The following is a 14,179-nucleotide window of genomic DNA, read 5'->3' as shown; positions in this document are numbered from 1 at the left end:
TGCAGCAGCCCGGGAGTATGCGTTTCTGCAAAACTCCTCCCGCTCTGGTGTGCACCAGCCCATTGAAATACATTACCCTAGCGGATCCACACCCGCAAGCGGATCACAAACCGCAACAGAACCGTTCTGGTGTGCACTAGGCCTTAGTCAGTATTTCTCCTGTTTGGCTCTCTGGGTAATTGCTGATGTTGCTGAAACCCAAGAGAAGCAGAAGACATATCTGACACGTCCGCTGCCCGGGGGATCAACTGTATACACATCACCATGGCAACAGGGATGTGAGCCCTCTGCTGCACATGCGCACTGTCTAAGTTTTAAAACATTGTATGGCTCTCACGGAAATACATTGTAAAATATGTGGCGTTTATGGCTCTCTCAGCCAAAATGGCTCTTGACCCCTGAACTAGTACTTTACCTCTGGGTGATGAGCAAATATGGCCATTTTCTTTACACTATAATTTTTGTGAAAATGTAACATTTTTGCACAGATGAAAATATGGGAAGAGTATATGGGCAGTTTTTGACAACTGCATTGAAGTCAATGGGCATAAGACAAGTAATTTAATTGGCTCCTGACCATGGTTCAGAGCTCAGCTGTCTTTAGACAACGGAGTTTAGTGCCGGTGGGGATTGTGTCCCATGCAAGGGAGCCGGTGTAATAAAATCTACGCTGCATCAGGTGTAAGCAGCCACAAGTGGGGCAAAAGTTTTACTGCAGGCAGTCCCGAAGCAGTTAAAGGCGCACTAATAGAAAAGACTATCCATTTTAAATTACATATGTACACTTACATATAAGATGTACATTTGTCACAGAGTAAAGTATACTGTAATGACTTTCTTCCTTTGTCACTACCACTTATAGTAAGTGTTAATAATCGGATAGCTCTGACCTCATACCAACAGGAATTTGGACTATTCAGTCTCCTCTATTTTACTTAATTATAGTGACTCTGTAGAGCTAGATATATGGATGCTGGCACATTTATTGCCCTTTAAACAATGCATATATACTGACAGTCCACTAGCTCCATACTTGGTTCAAGTTTGTGAATCAGGCACTACTGAAGCAAAAAAGTTTAGCAAGACAGCCAGCCAATTAGCAACATATACATATATCTAATAATTATTCTGCGCAGGTATTTGGTTTTCCACCGCCACACCAAAATTAGCAAATATGCCTACTAGCTCCTAAGACCCAATTTACAAAGTCGTATCTCATATTATGGACCATTTAGGTTACAAAGCATATAAAAAGAAATAGAACTTACATCTGGGTCCAAATTACAGGGACCCAATTTGGAGATAAGGCATTGACCAATATAAACAGGGCACCATAACTGCGCACACATCCCCCATGTGTTGTATTATTCCCTTTTCCATTTTATACGGTTTATATAGTTTTTCACCTAAATGTGCAATAAAATGTCAACAGTCTACAGTTAGAGGAGTCTCTATTGCTTTTTTAATTTGTGATGATATGATGGATTTCATGAATAGTATAAGCCTGGTTATGTGAGGACGATGGTGAGGATGCCTGCTGTTGATCCATAATATGAGATAAGACTTTGTAATTTGGGTCTTAAAGGGACTCCGAGCAGTGCAGAAACTATGGAAAGATGCATATCATTTTAAAGCTCTCTTTCTCCTCTTTCCAATGATATATAAACCGCCGCCCTATGCCTTTTAGTTTTCGCTATTTTCGCAATTGAAATTGCCGCGGCCGCGATTTCAATCGCGAAAATAGAGAAAACTAAAAGGTGTAGGGCGACGATTTAGGTGTCGCCAGAAAGAGAGCTTTAAAATGATATCCATCTTTCTATAGTTACTTGTATTACACAGGACGACACTTTCCCCAGTGTCAGCAGCTCCATTCAGCAGAATGGAGCTGCTGACTTTAGGAAAAAGTCGTCCTGTGTAATACAGTGTAACTATGGAAAGATGGATATCATTTTAAAGCTCTCTTTCTCCTCTTTCTGGAGACACCTAAATCGTCGCCCTACGCCTTTTAGTTTTCTCTATTTTCGCGATTGAAATCGCGGCCGCGGCAATTTCAATCGCGAAAATAGCGAAAACTAAAAGGCGTAGGGTGGCAGTTTATATATCATTGGAAAGAGGAGAAAGAGAGCTTTAAAATGATATGCATCTTTCCATAGTTTCTGCACTGCTCGGAGTCCCTTTAAGAGCTGGTAAACATATTCACATATTTTGGTGTGGTGGTGGAAGATCAAATACCTGCACTGAAGTAGAATTAAGTATTGTTAAGAGCTTCTGTCTGAAAACGGGACTTTGGGTGCAGACTTTTTTGTTTTTAATAATCTTTTGCTCTTTGTGGCAGGGATTTTTTTGTTTTATTTACCTATTCTCATACATATAATTAAGGGCTTTCCCATTAATTTGCACCATAACTATATGTGTATGTTTGATTTTAGTGTCTGTGTATTTCGTGTATCTGTATTGTAATTAATACAATTGTGGTTTTATGATATTTGTAATTCCACTGAAACCCCCATTTTGGTTTTTTTTCACTGTTGTCATATAACATTTTTTTTCCATACAACCTGCACACAGGTGCATGCTGAGCAGACACTTCTTTACATGAGGATTTGTTAGTTTTGGCAGGGGCTTTGAGTGGATAGCGCATGCAAAAGAACAAAAGAGAGTAATCTAGCAAAGATCAGATGGCACACTCCAGCGAGTACATTTAAAAGCAACTCAAGGTAAATTGTGCATGAGATGTTGCCGATAGTAGAATATTGGTATTATTTCAGGTATTCTACTATCCGCTTATATTATCCTATCCTCACACTAGACCAGGCATCGGAAAACTCGGCCCTCCAGCTGTTATGGAACTACAAGCCCCACAATGCATTTGTCTTTATGAGTCATGACTGTGGCTGTCAGACTCCTGCAATGCATTGTGGGACTTGTAGTTCCTTAACAGCTGGAGGGCCAAGTTTGCCCATGCCTGCACTAGACTCTTCCCTATCTAAGTGTAACACTAACCTACCCCCTACTTTCACCCAACACTAAGCTACGCCCTTCCTACACCTAAAACTGAGGCAGCCGCTATCCACTGCCATTAACCTGGAGTTCAGCAACCTAGTAGCCAAATTGCACCACCACTATCACGAACTCTTGCGATTGATTCACCACCACTTCCACCACAACCTGGAATTCGGCTACATGGTAGCATCTCCAGCGCTAACAATGCAAGAGACCGGATCTACCTAGAGTTCAGCTACCCATGAAGCTGAATCTTAAAGCAAAAACAGTAGTATTAAAATCAGCATAGGAATACCTACAGCAGGCAGCCATACAAAGTCATTCTACAAATCCCTACTTGCTCCCGACACGACCTGCAATACTTTCCAGCCTCACTTGGCCCACATCTAACTCGCACACAACTAAATGCTTGAGTAGAAGAAAGAGTAGTGGTACACATCCAGCTAAAACACCAATTGTATTGTTCCAATTAAAAATGCACTTCCAGCAATGACACAATCCAAAAAAGACAGAGAAAGGTACAGGCAGTTAAGCAGTCTACAACTGTTTCGCTCCCTATAAAGTGTGGCGCATCATCAGGACAAGACTTGTGTCATTGCTGGAAGTGCATTTTTAATTGGAACAATAAAATTGGTGTTTTAGCTGGATGTGCACCACTACTCTTTCGTCTACAAAAGTTGTTACCTACTGGATGGTGAGTTGCACTCCAAAGCTGGCGTTTATTATCCTGTGCATGGATGCTTTCTCTACTGATTGACAATCACACACAACTACAGTAAATGCTGCCCTGATCTGACCTGCAAACTGGGTAACCCACAGATGCCATAATTCACACTTCTGCCTTAGGATATGCCATTAATTAATATTATTTTAGACTTTAAATACAGATACTGTATATCGTGAAGCTATTAATTTACAGAGTTTAACCACTTGAGGACCAGGCAATTTTTTACAATTCAGCACTTCACAACTTTAACGGTTTATTGCTCGGTCATACAACTTACCACTCAAATAAATGTTACCCCCTTTTCTTTTCACTAATAGAGCTCTCTTTTGGTGGTATTTGGTTGCTGCTGTGATTTGTAGTTTTTTTTAATTTAAAAAAGACAAAAATCTTTTTAAAAAATCATCATACAGTTAAGTTAATTGGCTTCCCCTTAAATTGGCCCTAGACTAAAATGCAATCACTATACATACATAGGCATTTGCCTGTGGCAGAGGTTAGACTGTGAGCCCCTCCAAGGGACAGTTAAAGAGGAACTTCGACCAAGAATTGAACTTTATCCCAATCAGTAGCTGATACCCTCTTTTACATGACAAATCTATTCCTTTTCACAAACAGACCAGCAAGGGACACTGTATGGCTGATGTTGTGGTGAAACCCCTCCCACAAAGAAATTCTGAGTACATACTCTTGGCAGTTTCCTGTCTGTGAACCCTGTTGCACTGTGGGAATGCCAAAACAGCAAGTAGCAGCTACATCACTTGCCAGCAGTAAAAATGTCACCATGTGATAAATGTCAGAATATAAATCAGGGATTTAAAATATTTTACAATGGGCAAACACTGACTAAATCATTTATACATAATTATTGTAAAAATGAAGCACTTTTTATTACATTATTTTCACTGGAGTTCCTCTTTAAGTGACAAGGCTCTGTGCAGTGCTGCGTTACATGTCAGCACTATATAAATACATTTACTCATATAAATAGAAAAAACAGCCTGCCAGTGGTGATCAGCTGCTGGCAGACAACGATCAGCCTGACAGCAGCTGATCAGCCCCACTGTTTACAATAACGGGAGCTTGCGCGAGATGATGCCATATGGCGGTGCAGAGGAACAACAGAGCCACTACAACACTTACTCAGGTAGGTAGCTCTACCAGTTTACCTATCTATATGTGTTCTGTATTTCTTGAGTACTATAAAACAGCAGGTGCACTTTGCTGATTATGTCTTATCTCCCTCAGCAAGAATAACTTAAAGGGACACTTAAGTCAAACAAAAAAAATGAGTTTTACTCACCTAGGGATTCCAATAGCCCCCTGCAGCTGTCCGGTACCCTCACAGTGTCCCTCCGATCCTCCTGGCCCCGCCGGCAGCAACTTCTTGTTTCGGTGACAGGAGCTGACAGGCTGGGGACGCAAGTGATTCTTCGCGTTCCCAGACACATTAGCACCCTCTATGCTGCTATATGGTATATGATATATGCTATAGCAACATAGATGGCGCTATTGTGGCCAGGAACGTGAAGAATCACTCGCGTCCCCAGCATGTCAGCTCCTGTCACCGAAACAGGAAGTGGCTGCCGGCGGGGCCAGGAGGATCAGAGGGAGACGGCGAGGGTACCGGACAGCTGCAGAGGGCTATTGGAAGCCCCAGGTGAGTAAAACTCATTTTTTTTGTTTGACTTAAGTGTCCCTTTAAGATGTCAACTATGAGGACTGTCAAAGCTTTGGAAAGGGACAGAAACTCCAAAAAGCAGAGTTCTAATACAGTAACTCATTGGTCTTTACTGTGTCATTCATGCTGTGTCGCTGTGCAGCTTCATTTGCTTAACAACATATACATTACAAGCAGGATGATATGATATATTTGTATAGTTTGAAAACAACATTCTATAACAGAATTACCGTAATCCTTAGCATAAGTTAGAATTAATCTTTAACAGGTCATCATGATGGCAAAGGGTTGGACTGCTAATGCAATGATAAAAAACAGTAATACATCCAAAATGCTTACAGTACCTAAACGCATGTTCAGATTTCAGTGGTTTTCAAATGGAGTCTTTCAGAAAAGAGGCATTTCTCAAACAAATGAGAAGCATCATAGCACAGACATGCTTTGAAGTTGAAACAGTTTAAAAAAAAAATTGGTTCAAGGTTTCAGAAGCATGACAGTCTAAATTTTCAAAAAATTTTCATCTACTTAGTTGATTCTTGATTAGAGAACTTCAGTTGCATAATTCTGTAGGATCCATTTTTTAGCTACATCTTTTTTGCATTGATGTATTAAATTTGCACGGTATTTTTGAAGTATATGTGCCTTTTTGTATATCTTGTCTTGTGTCTGCTAGTACAAAGCTTAGACTATTTTAAGGTTATTTCTGTGTATCATGTTTTCATATTGGTACTGTTATTCCTTTTTAGAAATCGCTTAAACCTTATTTATCATAAACTTGTGAGGGAATAATGTTAATTGTAATGTGTATATAGAAGTATAAATAGTAACTTTTTGTGTTATATTGTACTCAAACTGAAAATGACATGCCTTTCAATTTAATTGTCTTTGGTCATGAGTGGTATTGTTTGCCATTTTGTTCGCGTTTACTGTTTGTAACTTTTAAAACCATGATCAATTCTTAAAGGTAATGTATTCCTCCCAAAGACATTGCACATGGCGTATACATCCTAGCAAGAGTGACTTAACCTTTAAAGAGTAAAAACATATCATGCTCTTTTAATTTTGAATGCACTTTTCTTTCATCTAGACCCAGCTGTGCGCCTGGCGTTGTTCAAAAATAATGAAAATAAACAATCTCCTGTAATACCACCAAAGAAGACTCCGTTAACAAAAATAGCATATTTCCAAGGTTAGTACCTGAGAATATTTCTCCCTAATATGTCTATACTGTCTCTCAAGTCTTCTTAAAAAGATATAAATAAAATTGTTAATTCTTGTCAGTAAATAATATTTAGGCTCCCTGCACAATGCATGCGATTCCGATTTTTAATCGGTTTTTACATCCAATTCCAACTTTTAATTGTTACTGCATGCTACTTTTTTTCTTCCGTTTTTCTGTTGATTGCATTCAGGGAAAATCGGAATTGCGAATCGGAATCGCAAAATGGATTTGCAGGGAGTCTAAGACGTGTGTATGTATCTATGACATGTCTGTTTTTAGTTGGGGATCAAAGTCTACTGTCACTAAGCAATAGTTGAACTGAATATTTTTTTCTTATTATTATTTTACATTGTTAGGGTCCTTTCACACTGTCACAGTTGTGTTCCACCGCAACAGACAATATCGCATCAATGGTGCTTTCACATTCAGTGTGGAGTTCGGACAGAGTAATGCACAGCATGCAATGTGTGCATTTACAGTGGCAGTGGCTTCACTGTATAGTAGCACTGCAACATGTAACATGCAGTGTGACTTTTCAGCAGCGTTGTATTGTGATGGTGTTGCAACACAGTGTGCACAGTGCAAATGGACCCTTGTGATAAACTGTTTTGTGTTACTGTCTGGATCTGTAGTCCTGATAAAATAAGTGTTTTATATGATAATCTATAGCTGGCACCAGGGCAGTATCTAGGCTAAATCGCTCCCAGGGCGAGGGTTTAAACATTTCACTCTCCCGTAGGCTCGAGAACTCTAATATTAGGCAGCCCCCAGTTACCCAGATGTCCCCTTAGTATAGGTAGCCACATGTAGCCCCCCTCAGTATAGGTAGCTATATAGCCCCTTAGTATAGCTAGCCAAAGGGCAGTTTCTAGGTGGGTGCTGGGGAAGGGGGTGTGCTGAGGGGGAACATGCACATGATTGTGGGTGCTGGGAGGGGAGGGGGTGTGCTGGGAATGAGTGTGCATATTACTGTGGGTGCTGGAGGGAGGGGTGTGCTGGGAAAGAGTGTGCACATGATTTTGGGTGCTGGGAGGGGTAGTGCACATGAATTGTAGGTGCTGGGAGAGGGGGTGTGCTGGAAGGGAGTGTGCACATGATTGTGGATGCTTCGGGGATGGGGTGTACTGGGAGGGTGTAAACACAGGATTAAGGGTGCTGAGGAAGAATCAGGCAAATTATTGAGTGTGTGGAGGGGGGGGGGTGACTACATTGGGGATTGGGGAAGTGGTGAGTGCATAATTTTTGGTGCCAACACCCTGGGGAGGGAGTAAAATGCATAACTGATGATACTTGTGAAGCAGAGAGAGCAAGAGCTGACTGTATGGGGGAACATTAAGGGCTGATTAAGTAGTACAGCAAAATACAAGCAAAAAAAATAAATAAATTGTACAGTGTTTGTCATTAGGAAAAGAATCAGAAAAAGAGATAATTGTAATTGAACCCTTCTAAAAAAAATAAAATCTGAAGTCATAGGAAAAAAAACGAAATTCCTACCTCAGTAGGGAGGCCTCTAAATGCTCCAGAGGCTTCCCAGATCCCCCTTCACCCCTCTCCCCTCCATGTATGAGCAGGCACAGCCAAGACTCACACATGCACAGTGCAGCCGCGCTTGTCCACGAAGATGAGTGGCCACCAGCAGCATTTTCATCAATATTGTCGAAGGGCCCAGCACTAGAGCGAAAGGGTGTACATTAAATGTTAATTTGTCTTAATACAATAGGAACATACTGTAAGGGCCCTTTTCCACTAGCAAGCCTGATAGCATGCGCAAATCACCTGCGCTTGTGCAGGCTGTTTTTTCCACTAAGCACATTTGCCCTCGCTCGGGAATGTAGCGCAATCGTGATTCTGCAAAACATGAAACGCAGTACTGGAAAATGAGCACCGCGATTTACTTGATATTGGGGTGATCTAGCGATCAGCAAAACTGCGAGTGGAAAAGGACCTTAAGACAATGACTGACGGTGGTAGGAATTAGATTGTGAGCTCCCCTGAGCTGATTATATACACAATGCAAAAGCTCTGCAGAAAATGTCAGCGCTATATAAAACATAATAATAAATGTACAGAGGGAAATTACAATTTTAAATGGAATTTATATTTCTGGGTGGGTTTAATGATATCATGTTCTAACACTGGGTAATTTCATATTACCCAGTATGTCATGTATAACACAGCTGACAGATTTTTGATAGTGTAGTAATATCATTATGGAGCATTGCTTTGCTTGTATTACAAATCACAACATACCAATACTCACAGGATAGAACAAAATCCATGGATGCAAGATGTGAATCAAAATAAATTACATAATATCTATTTGCAAATAATGATAAAAGACAATACATATGCTTAATACCTGTGAAAATTAGTAGGTCTAATATTGTGCATGATATTGAATACTATATTTTGTTCTCATAGTGTGGTAAAGCTAGTAACTAGTATGTGTAATTGCTTTTGTAGCTATATTGGTCTGGCTCTGATAATTTGTGATTTGTGCCGCTTGTCATAGTTCTTAAGGTCGTATTGAACTGTGTGCCAAATAGCTCAATATTGCTTTTAGGCTAAATAAATAAAATAATTTAAACAGATTTTTAAATAAGATGAGAGCTTAATAAATTGACATCTAAGGCATAAAGCTGTATCATTTACACCACCTAACAGCAATGAGGCTCCAAAGGGCCAAAACAATAACAGTTATTCATTAAGCACAGATGGCCAGTGGTCGAAAGCCTGTGGTAAAAATGGCATGATTCTATTACTGTTCAATGTCAGGGTTAGGAAAGCAAGACAGACCAGAAATCCTCACAAAGGGGAGAATCAAAGCGAACAGAGACAGTCAGACCTAAACACCAGCAAAAAGTGAAATCCTATATCAAAGGCTAATAGTATTAATTTGTTATCTCAAAAACGTAGTGGAAAATAGAAAAATAGAGACGGTTATCGTCATGCTGATTGTTTTATGGAACTGCTTTCCTGAAACTTGCATGCTCAGCTTGCCCAAATGTGAATGCTTATGGCTATTGATGTGGGGGGGGGAGGGGAGATAGACCCTCTTGATGTCCCCAAACTTAGGCTTCAATTCCAAACATGTATAAAATAGGCCACATCAGATGAAGATCACCTCATCTGCATTTCACAGTCAGTGCTATTTCAAACTGATGCAATCCCTAAAGTTCAGGTGTCCACATGACATGTAAGACCCAACTCCAAAAAAGAAAATAAGTTATTTTAATTTTGGATAGTGTGGAAATTCTTTGGAGGAAAACATGGAAATGCCTTTTATTGAAGCAAAAAAATGAAATTAATGGTTTAGATAAGCAAAAATCTTTCAAAGATCAAAGTAACAATGTTTACGTTACTGTATGTAACATTTAATCTTGTGAACACTAAGCATGCCACATATATGTGTGTGTGTAAGTGTGTGTGTGCACTTTTCTTGGACCTGTCTTTGTCTCTCACTGGATGTGTCCATTAATACCCAGGTTTACATGGTTTACGATACTCCTGACTGATACCTGTGTGTCATTATTTTTCTCAATTGGTATTTTTGTATAATTATTTTTTACACAATCATATCCCTTTCTTGGCTATTTCCACTTCAAAATTCAGTCAGAGATATACATTTTTAGTGACTGCAGAATTAGTCACAAAACGACATGTTGGCAGCATAGTATTTACGGTAATACATTTTGTTACTTGGAGAATTATTGCACTGCCAGTTAAAAGGGATCCATTATAGTATTAAGCAGTTAAATTACTCTAAAGTTGTAAATGTGCAGCTATTGGTATTGTAAGGCCTAGTGGATCCACCGCCTTATATCAGTTCCTATGCCCCAATTTCAACCTCAGTCTTCACCCCATGTGGCATGTCTCTGCTCAAGAGACAAGTTAGGTCTACCGAGCACATGGTTACTGCACAAGGTATAGAAACTGAAGGCCGTAAGACAGTGGTATTACCAAGGCTCACTAGGCAGTGATACAAATATTGTAGTCAAACAGTCCAGGGTCATACACGGTAATCAGATAACCGTCAATCAGAGTGGTATACAATATGGTAGTCAGCAAGCCAGAGGTCATACACATACAGAGTGTCTGAGACAAAATGTTGGTAGGTTTTTAGAAATCCATGGAGAACTGTCTCAGACATCTTAAGAAATCACTAGATAGTACAGATTCCTTCTTAAACTGTTGCAAAATAGGAGGAGCTAGGAATGTTTTTCAGACAGTGCAGTGTGTGAGGAAAATTGCAGTTGCTGTGGTAACCAATACATCTGCTGTATTAAGACAGAAAAAAGAAGTTATAATAGCATAAATATATTTATGTACACAGTGGACAGAGCGCTCCTCCCTGGGCAAACCTGCCCCAAATACAACACACCAGTCAAAAAAGGCTCTGGATCGCTTCAGATATGGGGGGTATGAACACCCTAAATGATTGTAAATAGCAAAGTTCTGAAAGCGCTCTTTATCAGAGTCTGTGTAGTCCAAACGTTACAAAAATAGTCCTTATCTTCCCTTCATAACATATAATCCTCTCACCAGATGTTGTTGCTGATTATATTATAGATCAGCAATGACAGCATTGGTTGATAGCATTGGTTGATATCTCAATCTTCACCAGGCTTCGAATTCACCAAAACATGGATTACCTCAAAGAGATGTATAGAACAACACATAGCGTAATACTGTCACATATATTGTGATTATCACCGTGCACCAACACCCTATGTGTGCTTCCACCTCTCGTTTATGAGCAACTTAAACGCTCACCAGATATTATGCTGACCACGTGGACCAGCCAGTACGCTTATGATCGGTTAGTCCCTCCTATGGATATATCCGCATTGACCTCACTCCTCTGCGAAGTACCCAGGTTGCTGTGAACTCGAATTAATAAAACAACATAGCGTAATCCAGATCACAAAGCTTAGATCTACTCCTACACCTCAGTGCAAAACAGCAAACCACCAGTGCTCCCAGGCATATAGTAATAGGTTACGCTCACCGCATATAGTGGCTGACCTCAAGATGACCAGCAATCGCGTTTAAATGGCGTTTAGTAGTCTTCTATGCACGCTGCCAAAAGCACACTTCCATATCCTCCTTCAACTCAAACAAACAGCATAGCATAGCATAATACTGTTTTATTTTATGTAAAAATTTAAAAGGTTACACTCACAAAAGTAAAATGATATGCGCATATCTCAAATAAGATCCCAGGCTCACCGCCGCTGCAGCTTGTACATGCGTCTAACCCGTCTGCCGGAAGCCACGCCCTACCGGTTTCGTCACTTGTGACTCATCAGGGGCTTGTCCAAGCACGGCAGGTCAGACGTTAAAGAACCCTCCTTATGCAAATTACTGCTTATGACGGCGGTATATGTTAACTACTTGTGCGACTACATAACCAGCAAACATCATGTAGTGTTGCGTAATTGCTCTATAGTTTCCTTTGTATGAACGATCTTTTGACATAACTACACCCAATCCCCTGCCTACCTACAATACTCCCAAAGCGTTATATTTATATTAATGTGAACCCCTCTCATTTAAACCCTCCATTTAAATGCACAGACTGCATACATATAATAAAAAATAAAAAATAATAGCATTCCCTACATTCCCATAATCTAATATACCATATTATAAACACTCATTCCCCGAGTTGCATGTGAATTCCAAATCTTATCTGCTGTGATTAACTTTACCACCCCCATATATGGTTGGAACTGAAATCTACACCCCCTAGTGGTCATAGCCCAAAAAAGGAGAGAAGGGGGGGGGGAGAACATTTGTGCAAAGAGCATCCCATATGGGATATTACCTCAGCCCAGTTGAAGATCATAGTTGCCAACACATGAAATTACAACTGGACTGGATTAAGTGCATACTGCCCACACCAATCAATTAAATATTACTATTAATCCTTTGTTGCCCTGCCTCCCCTTACATTTATATGTGGCCATATTTGCCAAATGTCTTCCATAATATGAGCCACACTGTTCATCTTGCAATAAAATGAATATATAAAATTATAAAATTATAAAATCAAAATTGAAACGTATCAGAAACAACTGTACATGCCATCCAATTTACATATACATGTTGTCTCAAACCTCCAATGTTTTCTTACTCTTTAAAATATCAGTCATCTGCAATAAAGCAGTTCAAATCCAATTCCACATTCAATCCTCCTGGCACCATAGTTTTCATGTTGTATATCCACTTAGTCTCCATCCGTGAAATTTCACGGATTTTGTGACACCCCCGCCATCTGGTGGTCAACTTCTGCAATGCCCCAAAATGCATCACAGCAGGGTTTTTGTCGTGTTTCTCAGCAAAATGTCTCGATACATTGTGGCTCTTAAAACCCTTTTCAATATTTTTGACATGTTCATTAATTCTAGTCTTCAACATACGTTTCGTTCGACCAATATATTGAAAACCGCAAGGGCACCATATGATATACACAACATGTGTGCTACTGCATGTAATAAATTCTTTGGTAGGGAAGCTTCTTCCAGTTACAAAGGAAACATTACATTTTGATTTATTTGTTTGTGATACTAAACATGGGTTACACTGCTTGCATGGAAAGAAACCCACTTGGCCACATAAATCGGTCTTATTCTTCACCAGTGGTTCGTCTATGCATGTTTTAACTAGACTCCTTTCTAGGTTGTTGGCCCTTCTGTAAATAAACTTTGGGTTGGATGGGATGTTGGTTTTCAGGAGTGGGTCATTCATCAATAACCCCCAGTATCTTTTAATGATGTGTTCAACTTGTTTGTGTTGGGTATTGTATTCAAGGCAAATGGCGTAATCATATTTGTCATTAATGATAGTCCTCTGCTTGTCCTGCAACATTTTGGTCCTGTCATATTTTTCAATTTTATGTATTTCTTGTCTGAGGGGTGTTGCATGGTAACCCTTATCCACGAATCTCTGCAACAACATTTCAGATTGTTCTAGGTAATCTTTAGTATCCGTACAATTACGTCTGATTCTGGTAAATTGGCTTCTGGGAATTCCATTTAACCACTGTCTGTGGTGGCAGCTTGTGACCGGAATATATGCGTTTCTGTCCGTTTGTTTAAAAAATGTTCTGGTCCCAAAACCGTCCCCCGACTTGTATATAACTACGTCCAGAAAGTCAATACTGGTATAGTCCCATTTTGCTGTCAACTGTATACCCTTATCATTGTCATTGAGCCATCGTATATACGTTTCTAATTCACTTTCTGTTCCCTCCCACACCCATAGCAAGTCATCTATGTATCTTTTCCACGACATAACTTGAATACTGTTGGGGTGGGCCAGGACGTTAAGTTCCCAGTCGTCCATAAATATATTTGCCACACTTGGTGCAAATTTTGCCCCCATGGCACAACCTAGTGTTTGTAAGAAGAATTGTCCGCCATACCAAAAGTAGTTGTGTGTTAAAGAAAAATGTAATAGTTTCAAAATAAAATTAATCTGAACGTCTTTCAACTCTGTGTAAACATTTAAGGCTTGTCTGACTGTTCTCAGGGCCTCCTCATGTGGA

The 14,179-nt window shown here is 39.9% G+C and overlaps 1 protein-coding gene across 4 annotated transcripts in view; it reads left to right on the top strand.

Annotated features, from left to right (window-relative positions):
- The window catches only part of LRRIQ1 (leucine rich repeats and IQ motif containing 1), a 259,065-nt gene that overhangs the window by 161,874 nt on the left and 83,012 nt on the right, over positions 1–14,179 (top strand). For all 4 annotated transcript variants that reach the window (XM_068276848.1, XM_068276847.1, XM_068276844.1 and 1 more), the window contains one exon: positions 6,496–6,597. In XM_068276848.1, coding sequence (XP_068132949.1) covers positions 6,496–6,597 — 102 coding nt within the window. The remainder of the gene's footprint in view (positions 1–6,495; positions 6,598–14,179) is intronic.

The sequence above is a fragment of the Hyperolius riggenbachi genome, chromosome 3 (genome assembly GCF_040937935.1).
Source record: "Hyperolius riggenbachi isolate aHypRig1 chromosome 3, aHypRig1.pri, whole genome shotgun sequence".
NCBI lineage: Eukaryota > Metazoa > Chordata > Amphibia > Anura > Hyperoliidae > Hyperolius > Hyperolius riggenbachi.
Note: the sequence above shows the minus strand (reverse complement) of the source record. Positions and strands in the feature narration are given on the sequence as shown.